Below are 17664 nucleotides of genomic sequence, written 5' to 3' on the forward strand. Positions count from 1 at the left end.
GCACTGGCAATGCGGCTTTTTGTCAGACGCGGGCCTTGGTGGGACAAAGAGGGCTGTGGCTTTCAGAGCTGACCATCCCGCACCAAGCATGCCCCCATCTGTCCCCTTCTCCAGCCAGCTCCTTCCTGGTCCAAGCAGCAGGCTGCTAGCTCACGTGCCCCAGATTGTCACAGCACCCATGGGACGGGCTTCTGGACTCACACTGACCCAGGGTAGTCCGTGGAGTGACCCAGGGATAAGCCGCAGTGTGAGATCAGAATCGGGCCCCAGGTCGGTGATGGATCCATGGAGGGTGTTCGGTAACCTCGCTCGCTGTCTGATCTCTCTGTGGCAGAGGATGGCAAGCCCGTCAACCCACACCTGGGAGCGCCAGAGGAGCGGCTCGCCCTGTACGCACTGCGGAAGCAAGGCCTGGTGCCCGAGCACGTGGAGACAAGGCCTCTCTACAGCCCGCTGCAGCCTGAGATTGAGCAGGTAGGAACCACAGGGTATGTCAGTGACCAAGGCTGAAACAGAGCTTCTCTACAGGTCCCACGTCAGCCTGCTCAGAAGGGGCCCCTGGCAAAGGGTCTGCCATGCATCACTGGTTCATACTGGGCTGCCAAGGACCAGGCATCTGGTGATCCTGGCAGTGCCTTTCTGCACCATGAGCAGCTGCATCTTGTGCACGCATCCACCATGGGGTGCTAGGCTTCCCCTGCGTATCATACATAGACCAATCAGGGCCTGATCCCGCAAAGCCTCCCTCCTGTAGAGGAGTCCCATTGGAGGGGTGCCCTTGCTGTCAGTGAGGGATTGCAGGAGGTGGCCCTTGGTGTGAGCGGGTGATGCCCGAATAGATCCATCACACATATTTCGACCAAACTCTTCCGACCGGGGCTAGTTTATAACCCACTAAGTAACGATGGGCACGTCCATAGCCTTGAACAGCCAGTGATGCCTAGAACACCCTGGGAGCAGCATATTGGCTGTCCTTTGCAGATGGGAAAACAGAGGCGGGGATGGGTTTAAAGACTTTCTCATGGCCACAGAGGCACTGTCAGGTTTAGGACACAGCATTTCCTGGCCACGCTGTCTCTCCAGCCACTTTATTCCCTCTGGTGAAGCACGCTGACTACAATAGCACCTGAATCTTATTTACTGATGTGCCAATAGTGGGCTCTGCTGTGTTAGAGCAGCGTTTAGAGAGGCCAGCCGAGATCAGGGCCCTGTCCTGCTAAGTGTTGTACAAACACATACTGATAGACACTGTCTACCCCAACAAGCTCACAATCTAAATAGAGAAGGATTACAGGCCAAAGACAGGTGCAGAGACTTGACCGAGGTCATGCAGCAGGTTAGTAGATGAAGCAGGATTAGAACCCAGGGCTCAGTCCTCTAGGCTGCACGACATTGTTGTAGACACAGCAGCAGAAGACATGGTCCTTGGCCTGCGGAATTTATAATCAGACTAAACACTGTTCTGTTAACTCCTTTCTAAACATTGTATTGCCCGGGTGGGCGCTTCGTGCTTTGGCTAGAACAAGCAGAGTTGTTTTTTCTGGTCTCTCCTGGTGAGCAGAACCAGAAATCCTGGGAAGAAGCCTGAGCTAAGATGGTTGGATAAGTCTTGAAGGATCCTTGGGCAGTTTGCCCATTGCCTCATCCCCACAGAATTAATGTGGATCAAATACTGAGAAGCGCTGGCTCCATGGAAGTGAAGCAGGTTGCAAGTACTCAGCACCTCTCAGGATTTGTACTGAGGATCAATAGAAGGATTCACTCTGGCTCTTCTCATCAGTTGTGAAGAAAAAGGGTCCTGGGAGTCCACAGGGCAGCTCCACGGGAGTTCCCCAAAGGAAGGCCCTAACCCACTGTTTTAAAGCTAGGAGATAGAATGTGTGCACCTGTTTCCAGTAAGTTATACGCTGGGCTTTTAAAGGCCCAGTCTACACTAGAAGCGTCTCCTGCTGACATAGCACCGGGGTGGACAGCGCTTAGGTTGCTGTAACTTGCGTTGTTTAGGGGGTGTCTCTTTCACACCCCTGAGCAAGGCAAGTTAGATCTACTTAAGCGGTAGTGGAGGCCTGCCCAAAGTTTGCTATTGTTTCCTGTTGCGAGAAGAGTTTTCTTGCCAAAAAAAAAAAAAAAAAAGCCATTTGTGATGGGCTGATATTCAAAGTCAATAAGTTTTATGCCCTTGACACTGCACAGAAAGTATATCTTTATCACCACCCACTGGTATTTAACAGTTAAAGTGACAATCTTAAAAAAAGAAAAGAAAAACAAACCTCTCAGCAGATCTCAGTAGGATCTCTGCAGCACGGGAGTATAAAGCAACCAGAAAATGGAGTCAGATGTCCCTAGATTCTTCCTTGCACCCATTCCCAACAACATCAAAAAGTAACGGGCCAGATCCCCAGCCAGTGTCAATCAGTGTAGCACCATTGAGTCAATGAAGCTACTACACCCTTTGACACCAGCAGAGCATCTGGCCCCATGTAGGTAGATTCAGTCATAGAGTTTAAGGCCAGAACACACCATTAGATCAACTACTTTGACCTCCTCTGTATCCCAGGCTCATACATTTCACCCCGATACCCGTGTATTGAACGCAGTAACTTGTGTTTGGCTAACAAGTATCGTCCAGAAAGAGATCCAGTCTTGATTTGAAGACATCGAGAGATGGAGGGAGAATCCATCACTTCCCTTGGTAGTTTGTTCCAATGGTTAACCACCCTCACTTCAAAATGGGGGTCTTCTTTCTAATCAGAATTCAATGGCTGGAAGCTAAGCTAGACGGCTCTTGTTCGGCCTCTCTCCATTAAATTAAAGAGCCGTTTTGTACCCCATATGTGCTCCCCGGGAGGGTACTTTGCTTCAGCTCCCAGATCGGTTTGCTGAAATTTGTTGGCTCCTTGCCATTGTCAAAAATAAATCTCCTGCCTTTGAGCTCTGTCATTGTTTCAAGTCGCTATTTCCATGAACACATCGAAAAAGGAGAGTGATGTTAACCCAGTTCCTAGACCTCACAGCAGTTTGTTTCATTACAGGGAAAGCTTCAGATGTGGGTAGACTTGTTTCCGAAGTCTCTGGGTCTGCCTGGACCTCCATTCAATATCACGCCGCGCCGAGCAAAAAGGTGACTTGATTCTTGTTTCTTGCTGGTGCGTGAGCTCTCTGTCTGGGATGCTGATGGAACAGACCACGTGATCTGGTCACTTACACAAAGAAATAGTGGCTCCTTGCACCTTTTGCCTAGGGAATAGGCAACTTTTGTTGGCGCCGGTGGGTGCTCATGCTCCCCCGGCCCTGCCCTGACTCCGCCCCCTCCCTGCCCCATTGGATCCCTACCCAAATCCCCGCCCTGGCCCCGCCTCTTCCCCAAGCACGCCGCTTTCCTCCTCCTCCCCCCTCCCTCCCAGGCTTGCCATGCAAAACAGCTGTTTCGCGGCGCAAGCCCTGGGAGGGAAGGGGGAGAAGCAGGACTTGGCAGCGCGCTCAGGAGAGGAGGTGGAGGCGGAGGTGAGCTGAGGCAGAGGTGTGGGTCGGGGAGCTGCCGGTGGGTGCAGAGCACCCCCCAATTTTCCCCTGGAGCACCCATGGAGTCAGCGCCTATGGTTACGCACATTCAGAGGAGATATGAGTGCTTGGAGCATTCTCTGGCCCTAATTGCACACAGCCATATGCTTCTAAAACATCCTTTAGCCCAAACTCTCCTGGGTGACTTTACACCCATGGACATTTCACACATGAGTGAAAGTTACAGGATCAGACCTTTTGCACCTGAGCTGTTCTGCAAACAAGCTGCCTTTAAATACAGCCTTGGCTTCCTTCCATTTTAGACCATGGTTTTTATTCCATTCTGATGTCTCGGTGTGTGGGGGGGGATATTTCAGGTTCTTCTTGCGCTGCATTATCTGGAACACCAAAGACGTGATCCTAGATGACCTCAGCATCACTGGAGAGAAGATGAGCGACATCTACGTGAAAGGGTAGGCAATCCTGCTACCTCAGGCTATGTTAGTGATGTGTCAATGTGTTACAGATCAGCAAGGAAACAGTTAACTATTGCGACATTCATATCGTCTTCATTGGGCATCTGAGTTAACCCCTCACTGAGATGAATGGGGCAAGTTCACACCTCTGCGAGCTGTTGTTCCAAGCTCTTTGCAAACACCAGTGCATTAGCTACAGTCAGTTCACATGTTTGTGGTTTTCTTTGCAACCGTAACAGCTGAGATTCTGAAGGACAAGATAGCAACTTGAGAGAGGTGCTGGTATGTTGTATTGCTGGATACCAGCCCAACTGAAGCCTCATCCATGGCACGGATTATGCATGTATTGTATACAGAGTTAGTCTTGTTTACATAGCTGCCTTTTTGAAATTCCTTTTCCTGGACAAAAATGTGGCAGCCGGCAGTAACTCCTCTGGCACGTTTTCCCTTCTCTGTCTGACTCCATTTATGTTTTATCTTGTGTAAAATAGTGCGCTCGCAGCCAAGGGAGTTACTTATTTTCTACGTTCTTGGTTTTATGAACAGGAAGAGGGAGGATTTTGAAACAGACTGTAAATCCCTTTTTTACAATCCCAATTTTCCTCCTGTAAATCCAGAATGCACCCTGCTTACCTGGTATTCGCATCAAGTTCATTGTTGTCAATTCCAGCCAAGAGGTTCCATACGTAGCTCAGGATTAGCAGAGTGGGGCGGGGTGGCACTGGGGAAGTGGGAATATCTAATGTTTGATCAACCCCCCCCCCACGCACCTGTTTTTTTATCATTCCCAACAAACATACAGATCAGCCATTGCTGTAAATGAGCTAAACGCTTTGCCCAACCATCGTTTGCCGTGTCTTCCCAAGATGGGGTAATCAACATTCCTGCATGACACTGGTTCCTGTGAGGCCAATCACACATGAGACACAAGTGACTTGGCACTATGCCCTATTGTACAAAGGCACCTCTGTCACAAGCCGGACTAGTGACTATGTGTGGCTCCTAGTTGGCCTCCTAACTGGAGCTCAGAGGCTACTGTGATGGGCTGGGTCCTTATAAGTGGGCAGATGAGATAGATCACAATCAGGACCCTAATACCTCAAATAAATAACAGTGCCTTTTGTTTGCAAGAAGCTACGCTGCTATTTATTATCTGTATTAAAGAAGCACCTAGAACCCCAACCGAGACCAGGGCCCCATTGTGCCAGGCATGATGGTCCTGTGTTATCACTAGTATAGATATGTCTACAAATACATTAAGGGCTGTTACAAAGAGGACGGTGATCAATTGTTCTCCATGTCCACTGAAGGCAGGATAAGAAGTCATGGACTTAATCTGCAGCAAGGGAGATTTAGGTTGGATATTCGGAAAAAACGTTTTAATTCTAAAGTTAGTTCAGCTCTGGAACAGGCTTCCAAGGGAGGTTGTGGAATCCCCATCACTGGAGGTTCTGAAGAACAGATTAGACAAACAGCTGTCGGGGATGATCTAAGGCTAGGTCTACATTACGGAGGGGAGTCGACCTAAGATATGCAACTTCAGCTATGCGAATAGTGTAGCTGAAGTTGCGTATTTTAGGTTGACTTACCTGGCTGTGAGGACGACGGCGAGTCGACCGCTGCCGCTCCCCCGCCGACTCCGCTTCCGCCTCTCGCTGCGGTGGAGTTCCGGAGTCGACGGCAGAGCGATCAGGGATCGATTTTATCGTGTCTACACCAGACGCGATAAATCGATCCCCCAATAGATTGATCACTACCCGCTGATCCGGCAGGTAGTAAAGACGTGCCCTAAGCTTACTTGGTCCTGCCTCAGCTCAGGGGGCTGGATTTGACGACCTCCTGAGGTCCCTTCCAGCCCTACATGTCTATGATTCTATGACAAAGAGATTTTTTTTTACTTCTAATTTTGTATTAAATTTTGCACTAAATAAATGTATAATTTTGTATTCAAATTTCCTACAGAAAGTTCTTTCGAAATGACTGACCCAAACTGTCAAAGCTAAAGTTAGGCTTCCTTATGTAGGTAGGTCCCAGGTCATTTAGGACTTAGTAGGTAAAAAACAACATCTTAAAATCAGTTGGAAACCAATAGGCAACCAATGGGCAATATGCCAATCATGGTTCCTTCAGTCATCTTTATATTTGCACCCGTCAGTTTTGAGTGAGTTGCTCAAACATCCTGTTTTCATTTCATTAGTCAGTGCCTTTGTATTTTGCAGCTGGATGATTGGCCACGAGGAGAACAAACAGAAGACCGATGTGCATTACCGGTCTATGGGAGGCGAAGGGAATTTCAACTGGAGATTCGTCTTCCCCTTTGACTACCTTCCCGCTGAGCAAGTCTGTCACATTGCTAAAAAGGTGAGCCTCTTACATCCGCCTAGTTATAGTCCCTGGGGGACTGACTATACTTCTTGTTAGAGACAAGGTGGATGGACCAACTTTTGTTGCTGAAAGAGAAAAGCTCAAAAATGTGGTCCAGTAAAAGATATTACCTCACACACCTTGTCTCGCTCCTATCCTGGAACAAACACGGCTACAACAGTACCACAAACAACATGTGCTTGTTCTACCCAGCAAACAACACACTGAAGTTACACAATGATATGCCTGCCATCGATCTGTTTTTACATGGGAAAGATGGGGGTGAAGGGAGGATTTGGTAGGTTTTATACATCCAGGAAACATTCATCTTCCTGTGAAAATTACTTAAAGGCATTGTTAAGAGTGACTCTTCTTCCCATCACGATAGAGTCAAATAGGAGGGTACTCAGAGAAGAGCAACTGTGACGGCCGTTATCTTTGCCAACGCTGGGATTGAACAAGGGACCTCTAAGAGCAGGAGTCTCTGCAGTTTGAACTGAAGTGCAAGCTTCTCAAGCTGTGAGCTGTAACAGACTCTCAGCTTCTCTGGACCAGGCACACATTGACTGGGGTGACCAGGGTCCGGTTTTCGACTGGAGTACCCGGTTGAAAAGGGATCCTACCAGCTCCGGTCAGCACTGCTGACAGGGCCATTGACTGTCCGGTTGGCGGTGCCATGCAGCAGGGCTAAGGCAGGCTCCCTGCTAGCCTCCGCGCGGCTGCTGGGAAGCAGCCGGCATGTCCCGCCTCCGGCTCCTATGCGTAGGGGCAGCCAGGGGGCTTCGCATACTGCCCCAAGCGCCGCCCCCGCAGCTCCCATTGGCTGGAAACCTTTGGGGCAAGGCTGTTGGGTTTTGTGTGAGTAGAAAGTTGACCAGTAATTAGAGGGTAATTAACATGGAAAAATTACCAAGGGCCGTGGTGGAGTCTCCATGACTGGCATTTTTAAAATCAAGATGGGATGTTTTTCTAGGTGTCCTGCTCTGGTTCAAACAGTAACTAATTCAAGGAAGCCCTATGGCCTGTGCTGTGCAGGAGGCCAGGTGATCATAGTGGTCCCTGCTGGCCTTCGAATCGATGAATCAGTGGGTTACACAACAGCAGTGGTTAAGGGGTTAGAGCAGTGGTTCTCAAACTTCATTGTACCGTGACCCCCTTCTGACAACAAAAATGACTACATGACCCCAGGAGGGGGGACAGAAGCCTGAGCTTGCTCGAGCCCCACTGCCCTGGGTGGGGGGGCCAAAGCCTGACCCCACTGCTCCAGGCAGGGGGTCCAAAGCTGAAACCCAAGGGCTTCAGCCCCAGGCAGGGGGCCTGTAACCTGAGCCGGTTACACGGCTTGGGGTCACGACCCACAGTTTGAGAACCGTTGGGTTAGATGGACTGACTGGAGAAGGGGTTCTGGGCATAGGAGGCAGCAAATTGCTAGTAAAAGACAGCCACCAGGGGGATCTAACAGACCTTCAGAGGGCACTCGACTTACTTCATGTGTGTCCAGCTGTAGCAGTGAACCCAGACAGGAGGAAATTGTCATCACATATCCTGAATTGGGGCCAAATATACAATGACAGTCCTCAGCGCTGCGCTGCTGATCAAGCTACAAATAGTCAATTGTCTTCATAACGTGGCTAGGCAAAAACGAAGGGAGGGAAGAACCTACAGATATTGGAAGGGGATAGGTGTCAGGGAAGCCTAGGGGCAGTTGTGGGTGTGTGGATGGGTAGAGCTAGACAGGTTGGGATTAAATTAAGGAAAATGTAGGCAGAATATCCAGGAATACTTGGGGGGGCCAGGGTGAGATCTAGTCTACTTTGCCCCAAATCCTCTACCCCAGTTCTCCCCAGAAGGTTTTTTTTTAAAGTGGGTCCCACCTCTCTCTTCAGGATTTGGCTTGCTTTGGGGTATCATCATGTAACCCGCACACCTCCTGGGTGTGGTGTTCTGTCCCATGTAGTGGTGCCGAGACCACTTAGTGAGAGATTAATGAGTCTGCTACAGCCTTAGCTAAGGGCCATATGGCTTTTAGCTCATGTGGTGGAGGCTCATGCACTAAACTCCAGAGGTCCCAGGTTCGATCCCCCCTGCCGATGACAGGGATCTGTAGGCATTATAAGTGGGGGCTCATCTGGGATTTCCACTGGGAAGTCTCTGAAGCTCGGGACGTGTTTCCTCAGCTAGGGGAAGAAATGTAACCCCACACACCACCTGGTTGTGGTGTCTGTCCCATCTAGTGGTGCCGAGACCACTTAGAGAGAGATATTCATGAGTCTGTTCTACAGCCATATGGCTTTTAGCTCATGTGGTGGAGGCTCGTGCATTTAGCTCTTGAGGTCCCAGATTCGATCCCACCTGCCGACAACCGGGGTCTGTCGGTGTTACAGTTACAAACTCCAATACTGAATTAATCCCCCCACAGGAGTTCTTGTCTCCATCACGCTGCCCTGCCAATAAGAACCTGGTCTCCTTGTGCATTCAGCCATTGGTCTCTCTGCCTAAGAAAGCTTATTGGGGTGTGGTCATTTGCCTGGCTGTGAGCTAGATTAGGAGCCGCTCTCCCAATTTCTTTCACAGCAAGAGAACTTTCTGGAGTTAGATGGATTGGAGCCAGTGCTTTGGTGTGAAAGACTCCTTAGTTCCATTACCAATCCCCTGAGCTAGCCACCCGCTCCCTCCCCCCCGTGAAAGTGCCCAGTTTCAATGCGAATCGCTGATCGACAGAATCACAGCTCTACCCATTTCACGCTTCATGTTAAACAAATCAAAAGTACAGTGTGTAGCACATTCAATTATCCCCTTTGAAAAAGCAAAGCCCCCCCGCTAAACCCTTTAAGAAAATACATCCCACTGTGCTGATATTGATTCTCCTCCGGCCGCATGTCTGCCAACACTGTATCAGAAAATAAACAGCTTGTAAAATAGCTCTGTAAAGGCAAAAATAACGAATGAAAAGCCATGCTTTGTGTTTGCAGGACACATTCCACTCCTGCAATTTTTGATCTCGCCATGTGCTGTTTGAACTCCGGGTTCATTATGGCTGCTGTAAAAACCCATGCACTGATCTTTAAATACAGCCATGGAAAGCGGAATTTAAATCAAAACGGTCGGACAGCAAATTCTAAGCAGCTAAAAGCCACCTGCGCCCAGGCCTCCTGGAGGTGGTGTTTGAGCTGAGAGCACTGCAGAGAAGAATTGGCTTTTCGCTCCTTTGTTTGTCCCGGAGCTACACGCTCTGTTAGAACCCTGAGCTCCCCATTGAGAGATGGACCTCGGAATGCAAAATTCAGATCCGGATTGCAAATATTCACCTTAAAATTCAGGGAAAATCAAATGAAGAGGTTTGCTTAAGGCTGGTCTCTGCTTGTAATAGCGTAATGAATCATCAAAGGTAGAGATGCATAAAGCTCCATTGAATCATCTTCCTCCTTCCTCTGCCAATGCAAAATCGGTTCCTACAGACTTTCCTTCAGGGCTTGGGCTAGTTTTGTTTTAAACAATGAGCTTTCTGCTACTTCCCTTGGGAGATAACTCCGCAGACTAATGGATCTCACCCATAGAAAATGTCCTAATACTCACCCTGAGTGTTCTTCCTCGATTTCCCCTTCATATTGTGTGATTTTTCTATAGCAGTAGGTTCCGAAGAACTAGACGAGGGCTGGGTGCTATATAAACATGTAAGGAGACACCACCCCTACTTCAATCTTATTTAAGACAAGACACAGGAAGAGGGTATAACAAATGAGAGTGGGTAGTTGGGGTGGGAGCGGGTGGGTAACAGTGCTAAGAATCAGTGGTTACATAGGATAGCCGAGGGCATGCCTTGACGGTTCTGAGACATTTAAATGTAGGATGTGTGTAAATTAATACGCCCCCAGCTTATCAAAGTGCATCAGCACATGTTTAAGTCCCCGTTGAAGTCCTCTGCTTGAATGCTTTGCTGATTCAGGGCCCAGATATAGCAGCAAATTTGACCGGTATTCTACGTAGCCGTTATCAGTCACCAGTTTCCTGTAGGCATCATGGTAGCAGTGGGTCTTAAGATGGATCTGAAGTGAAGCGGGGAGCGGCGCTGTGGACTAGTGGAAGAAGTGGGCTTACATCCAAAGGCTTATTTTTCCCCATGACTCCTAGCTACACCCGTGTTCAGCTGAGAATGAATTCCTCTCCCTCCCCCGTGTGTAAACCCTCCCAGCCCTCACCCTACCTCCCTTCATTGGAAGTTGGTTCCGCCAAGCAATTCCTGTCGATTCACGGCAATTTGTTGATGCCTTCGAAGTAGTGACTGCCCAGGAGTGTTGTGGGCCAGAACCTTTTCTGGGGTAAGTTGGCCATTGCATTCCATGGAGCTAAGCAGATGTATGCCAGCCTGGGGTCAGGGGGACGAGCCAGAGACTCTGTGAAGTCCATTAGGGACTTTACTGTTGCTATTGATTTTATGTGGAAGGTGCTCTGCTATCAAATCCTAAGACAAATCAGTAGGCAGACAGATCTGGCTCAGTATGCTCATCACACATCCCCTGGAGTTTATCCCTTGGGTTATGCAGACAGTTACTTGTTTCTTTCCTCCTTACAAAAAATAACCAGAATTACAAGGACTGCAGCTACCACGCCAGAGCCTTCTCACGGTATATGGTATTTTTCTCCTTGAAAGATACCAAAGCTCCTTGAAGAACTTAGGTTCTGATCATACAAGGTGCCGAGCACCTTCTGGGGGATGCCGGGGAACCTCGGCTAACTCTGGATTCAGACCTGGAGGGCCTGCAGGGTCAGTGGCACATCTTTAAAGCCCTTTCTTTTGAAAATGTTTCCATAAGGTCGTGTAAATCATAGAATCACAGAAGATCAGGGTTGGAAGGGACCTCAGGAGGTCATCTAGTCCAAACCCCTGCTCAAAGCAGGACCAATCCCCAACTAAATCATCCCAGCCATGGCTTTGTCAAATCATCCCAGCCAGGGCCTTAAACACCTCTAAGGATGGAGGTTCCACCACCTCCCTAGGGAACCCATTCCAGTGCTTCACCACCCTCCTAGTGAAATAGTGTTTCCTAATATCCAACCTAGACCTTCCCCACTGCAACTTGAGACCATTACCCCTTGTTTGGTCATCTGCCACCACTGAGAACAGCTGAGGTCCATCCTCTTTGGAACCCCTCTTCAGATAGCTGAAGGCTGCTATCAAATCCCCCCTCATTCTTCTCTTCTGCAGACTAAACAAGCCCAGTTCCCTCAGCCTCTCCTCGAAAGTCATGTGCCCCAGCCAGGGCCGGCGCCAGCATTTCTGCCGCCCCAAGCAAAAAAAAAAGCCACGATCGTGATCGGTGGTGGCAGTTCAGCGGCAGGTCCTTCGCTCCTAGAGGGAGTGAGGGACCTGCCGCCACCGAATTGCCGCAGGTGCCGCCCCTCTCCCTTGGCCGCCCCAAGTACCTGCTTGTTAAGCTGGTGCCTGGAGCCGGCCCTGGCCCCAGCCCCCTGATCATTTTCGTTCCCCTCGCTGGACTCTCTCCAATTTGTCCACATCCTTTCTGTAGTGGGGCTCCCAAAACTGGTCACGGTAGTCCAGACGTGGCCTCACCAATGCCGAATAGAGGGGAATAATCACTTCCCTCGATCTGCTGGCAATGCCCTTACTAATGCAGCCCAATATGCCGTTAGCCTTCTTGGCAACAAGGCAACACTGCTGACTCATATCCAGCTTCTCGTCCACTGTAATCCCCAGGTCCTTTTCTGCAGAACTGCCGCTTAGCCAGTCAGTCCCCAGCCTGTAGCGGTGCATGGGATTCTTCTGTCCTAAGTGCAGGATTCTGCACTTGTCCTTGTTGAACCTCATCAGATTTCTTTTGGCCCAATCCTCTAATTTGTCTAGGTCACTCTAGATCCTAACACTACCCTCCAGTGTGTCTCCCTCTCCCCCGAGCTTAGTGTCATCTGCGAACTTGCTGAGGGTGCAATCCATCCCATCATCCAGATCATTAATAAAGATGTTGAACAAAACTGGCCCCAGGACTGACCCTTGGGGCATGCTGTTTGATACCAGCTGCCTACTAGACATTGAGCAGTTGATCACTACCCGTTGAGCCTGACCTTAGGCGGCTCTGGGGTGGCAGCGGTGCGCAGTGTGGCTAAGGCAGGCTCCCTGCCTGCCCTGGCCCCGCGCTGCTCACAGAAGTGGGGTGGGGTGGGGCAGGCAGTTCCGCCAGGCGCTGTCCTCGCCTGCGGGTACCATCCCCAAAGTTCCCTGTTTCTGGCCAATGGAGCCCTCTGCCTCCCCCCTTCCCCAGGAGCCGCAGGGATGTGGTGCCAGCTGCTTCTGGGAGTGCTGCGGGGCCAGGGCAGGGAAGGAGCCTGCCTTAGCCCACTGCGCCACAGGGCTGGCAATCCCACAGGCCGGATTGAAAGCCCTGACGGGCTGGATCCGGCCTGTGGGCCATAGTTTACCTGGTCTGGAGAATAAAAATCCCAAGTCTATTATTATTATTAATAATATATTTAACATTTAGAGAGTGATGACAACTACAGACTCCCATTAGCTCTTGGCTCCATTGTGCTAGGCACTGCACAATCATAGTAATAACAGTATATTACGTATAGGGTTAAGATGCCAGCCTCCTGATCATATTCTATGATTCTATGAAAGCACTTTGAGGGTAGAATTTTAATGGAGACTGTTACTACCAATCCCAAGAATTAAAAATTATGTCAGTTCCCCCCCAAAATCATGAGGTTGGCTTAAAAATCAAGATAATTTAAAAATAAGAAATGTTGGGTTCTTTTCATCTGCCTTCTAGTTTTTGAGCCTGAAGAGGTCACGTTTCCAAGCTTTTGTTTGTTCCCAGAAAGGCTAGAAACTGAATTTTTGTGAAAAGTGAAAACTGAGATTCTCTTGCAGTCACCTGACTCCAAGTGCTGGGGCTTGAAGAAAAACCCCAAGGATTGTGAAACGCTGGATAAAATTGTGAGAGTTGGCAAAAGTAGTCAGAGCTCAAAGAGGAAACATAGTCAAATGAAACAGTAATAATGGATGATTTCAGCTGCCTACTTATTATAAATCGATGAAATGTCCTAATGGGACAAGGTTCAGAGAAGCCGTTTCTTGACACCTTGAAGGATTGCTCCTTGGAACAGTTAGTTCTTGTTGTCACAAGAGGAGGGGCTCAGCTGCCACAAGAAAAAGCGGAAAGCCAACCACCAATGAGATGCTCCAGGCCTCTTGCCCAGCCACAGGGTCCCCCTCTGGAGCAGCCATGAGGAACAAATGCAGGCGGTGGGGCCAAAGAAGAAGCCCTTTCCTCCAGGCACAGGCTGAAACAAGCCAGACTTTCTTCAAAGCTACAGATTGGAAACCAGCAGTCCAGGGTCACATGGCCTCAGAGAAAATGCTCTTGACTTTGTATTTCATAGAACATAAACAGCCCAGAAGAACGGCAGCCCTGTCAACACTTTGCTAGCGAGAGGAACAATTTCTTATGCCTCCCTCCTGTATAAGTCACAATCATAAAACATTTACACACCGCCCCCACTCCAAACCATTGCAAAACAAAACCGACGGCAATTCAACCCCTTTTCCCTCCCGGGCTTGCAAAATGATTGCAAAGGGTAATTTTACAGTGCACCTTTGCAGCAAGGTTTAATCATCGAGGCAAATGTCTCGCTGCTTCGAAATAGCCCATAAACGTAGCTATGCATCGAATTCCTCCCCTTCCCCCTCCACCTGATCCTTTTTCACAGCCCAGTTTCCAGATTTGCTCCGCAGTGTCCCCTGGTTCACATGGCTCTTAGGAGGAGCGTTCTCCTGCTGGCCAAACCACACTGACGGGATTTTTCCACAAGAAAGGCCAAGCTGTACCGATTGTGCAAATGCTGTGTGCTGGATCTGAATCCGCCAAGCACCTCGTCCTGCGTGAGTCATCCTCAGTCAGGCAGAGAGCCTCACGGAAGGCAGGGTTGATCACGCGAGTAAAAGCTGCAGTGTTGGACGGTGAATGTGCTTATCGCCGACCAAAAGTTGAGGGCCAGATACCCTGACTGAGCAGTAACTGAGTACACGAGCAATCCCATTGGGCCAGATTCTGCTGCCCAGACTCCGTAGCACCACGTGTTGTTGTTGGCGTTAGTGTAGCAATGAGAGGCTGAGATCAGGGCCCCATTACAGTCCCTGCCCGGAGGAGCTACAGTCTGAATCGACAAAGGGTTTGGGGGGGAAACAGAGATAGAGAGGGGACCTTGCTAGGTCACACACAGCTCAGGAGGAGAGGCCAGGTCTACCAACACCCAAGTCAGCGCCCTGCCGCTTTCCATATGGTTGAATTCGATGGGTCTATGCGTGGAATAATGACCTGCTCAGGCCTGGTCTACACTGGCGAGCTTACAGCAGTACCAAAGATGGCTGTAAGATGGCTCCCGTAGCCGCTCTGTGCCGACGGGAGAGAGCTCTCCCGCCCCCGTAATAAAACCAGCTCAGCGAGCAGTGGCAGCTGGGTCAGCAGGAGACACTCTCCCAGCACCATAGCGCTGTCCACACCGGCGCTTCCGCCGGTGTCACTTATGTCGCTCAGGAATATGGTTTTTTTCACACCCCTGAGTGATGTAAGTTACACTGACAGAAGTGGGTAGTGTAGACAAGTCCTACGTATGAATTAGGCCATTTGAATCAGGCCCACTGAAATCAAAATGGGAGCATGAGCAAGCGTGGCGGGACATGGCTCAGAGAAGGGGCCCCAGCGTTCGGCTTGTTGTGAATTCTTCGTGTCACCCCATGAATAGCGAATAGGTTCTATATTTTGTCCCTGTTCCCAACCTCATTTTTTCAGTGGCAAGAAATATGGAATCTGCTGGTGAAAGTCAATTAAATGCCACTTGCTTTTCACTGTGCAGACACTGTGAAATTGAACATACAGCGATATCTTCGGCTTCTATGTTATGCTCACCCTTAGACCTGGGGACCAGTTATCCTCGTTGTCGGTCCCTCAGACTCTAAGTCTCTGCCCCTCTTGGCAGGAGCTCCGCCTCCTTCCTTCTCCTGAGCAAAAGGAGGCCACTCCCACCTCCAGCATTTAAAGGGGTAGGTCAGCATTTTGAAACTCAGGTCCCTTTAAGTTAGGCCCTTCCCGTAACTGGGAGTTGCAGGTGCTCAGATCTTCCCCAAATGAGGTTGCATAGTGTAGGTACCTAAAAAGGGATTTGGGTGCCTCACTTTAAGACCCCCACGTTTTAACCGTATCTCTTTTGTAAGTTGGCTCTCCATATTCATAACACTTCCCAGAGGACCCTCTTCTGTGGTTTCCCCTTTGGGTAGCTAACAGTCCCTCTGCAGGGTAGGACATAATCAAAACATAGGAAAGGGAAGACTCAGGCACCGGCCCTTTTTAGCAGTTTTAATTTAGAATAAGTTATTAGCTGGGAAAATGACTCCCCTCCCCCGCCCCGCTTGAAAAAACACACATTTAACCAGTTTCTCGGAGGAAGAGGTGAAAAAAATGGAAGTTTCCATTTATTATTTTATAATTTTTCTGGATTCTAAAATATTTAAGATGCATAAATAAAAACCCCCGTTTCAAACCCGTCCATGTGATTTTACAAAGTGAGCAGACGCTTGGAGATAAAATTGAAATACAACCTTCCAGGGGGATCTCTTAAAGGAAGCCAGTTTCAATGGGGTTTAAATACTCTCCTCCCCCCGCCATTGCCCCTGGTCAATTATTTATGTTTTTATGGAGTCTGACACATTCTTTTTCCTTATATTGCTTGATATAATGAATGCGAGGTTTGTAGCTCCAGTGATGAATTTATGGCGGGGCAAATGTGTCATGAATAATTCCCACGTTGCCTGGTTTTAATTAAATCAAGTTGAGACGGGATGGCGTGATGCCTTGCCAACGGGATGCACCCTGGCTCTTAATGAGAACATTCAACAGAGATAGTGGTCCTGACCCTGCGCCCCCTCTGTGAACAATACTCCATTGACTAGATCCAGGAATTATGAAGCTTTCACTGCGTCTCCATCTCGCTCTACCGATGCACCTCACTCCTAACCTGCAGGCACTTCCTAATAGCCTCGTACCAGGTCCTTTTTGAGAGGACACTGACCAATTGTACCAAATTAAGTGGCAGCTTTTTTTGACGTGGGCCAATATCCATGATACTAGGATGATGCCACCTCAAGCTCGGTCTCACTTGGAGCCTATACGGGGCGTGAACCCAAGTTTCCAGAGGGAAGATTTGCAAACAGCAAAGCTGGCTGATGGTGAATGGAGGGAGAGCACCATAGCTAACGGAAAGTGCAGGGAACAGTTAGATAGTCACAATGCAATTTCTTACATCAGCATATGGCCAGAGCACCAGGACTACATCCCAGCTCTTCAAAAAGTGCCATGGGATCTTTAATGACTAGGTGTTCAAGGCCTAAGACTCTTCCGGTGGGACCATTGCTGGAATATTAGCGCGACTGTCACGGGGTCACTCACCAAACTGGCGCCTCCTGCTGGGCGTTTTGGGAACTAGCTCAGTCCCAGTGGATGCATCCTCGGGTGGTGGTGGCTCTCCCATCCTCGCCTCCGCCTGCAGACCCCTTATGGCTCCTTCCTCTCCGCGTCTGCTTCGTGGCACAGCCCACTGGCCAAGACACCATCCAGTTTTTCCCCCTGCCGGAGGACTCCTCCAACATGAGTCCAGCCACTCCTTGCAGCAGCTTGGCAGTCCACAGCCGGGCTGCTCCTTCAGCGGCTGGGGGGAGGGAGACAGGCCCGCCCACTACTCCGGGCCCCGGGACCCTGCAACCAGAAGCTTCCTGCTGCCCCTTCCTTCCAGCTCACTGTCTCTATTCCCTGGGCCACTTCCCCTCAGCCTCAGTTCCTTCTGCTCCTGCCTCTGGCTCCGGCTCCTTTGCCCTCTTCCCAGGGCCTCCAGCCTGTAAGTCTTGGCAGCCCATCAGGAGCTCTCCCTAGCTTCCCCTGGTCCCTGCTAGCACCTCTAGCTTCACCCGGTCCCTGCTCGCACCTGCCCTTCCCCAGGTGCTGGTCTCTCTGTAGCCCCCTAGGAAGCCAGTCTTCTCCCTAGGGCTCCCTACAGCAGACTCCCTCGCTCTGGTCTGCAGCTTCCTTTTATATGGGCCGGCTGGACCCTGATTGGCTGTTTCCCCTGCAGCCACTCCTTTGACTGCCTGCCTCTCAGCCTTCATAGGCTGGTTTTAACCCTTTTAGGGCCAGTGCAGGGCAGGTGCCCTGTTACAGGGACCAAGACTCATCTGGTGGGACCATTACTGGAATACTGTGTCCAGTTCTCTGGTTCACACTTCAAAAGATGATGAAAAATTGGAAGGGTTCAGAAA

The 17664-nt window shown here is 49.8% G+C and overlaps 1 protein-coding gene across 8 annotated transcripts in view; it reads left to right on the plus strand.

The window, feature by feature from the left end:
• Nucleotides 1–17664, plus strand: part of DYSF (dysferlin) — a 289365-nt gene that overhangs the window by 247700 nt on the left and 24001 nt on the right. For all 8 annotated transcript variants that reach the window (XM_054030057.1, XM_054030060.1, XM_054030064.1 and 5 more), the window contains 4 exons: nucleotides 335–474; nucleotides 3033–3121; nucleotides 3879–3974; nucleotides 6197–6338. In XM_054030057.1, coding sequence (XP_053886032.1) covers nucleotides 335–474; nucleotides 3033–3121; nucleotides 3879–3974; nucleotides 6197–6338 — 467 coding nt within the window. The remainder of the gene's footprint in view (nucleotides 1–334; nucleotides 475–3032; nucleotides 3122–3878; nucleotides 3975–6196; nucleotides 6339–17664) is intronic.

This window comes from Malaclemys terrapin, chromosome 5 (genome assembly GCF_027887155.1).
Source record: "Malaclemys terrapin pileata isolate rMalTer1 chromosome 5, rMalTer1.hap1, whole genome shotgun sequence".
In the NCBI taxonomy this organism is placed as follows: Eukaryota; Metazoa; Chordata; order Testudines; family Emydidae; genus Malaclemys; species Malaclemys terrapin.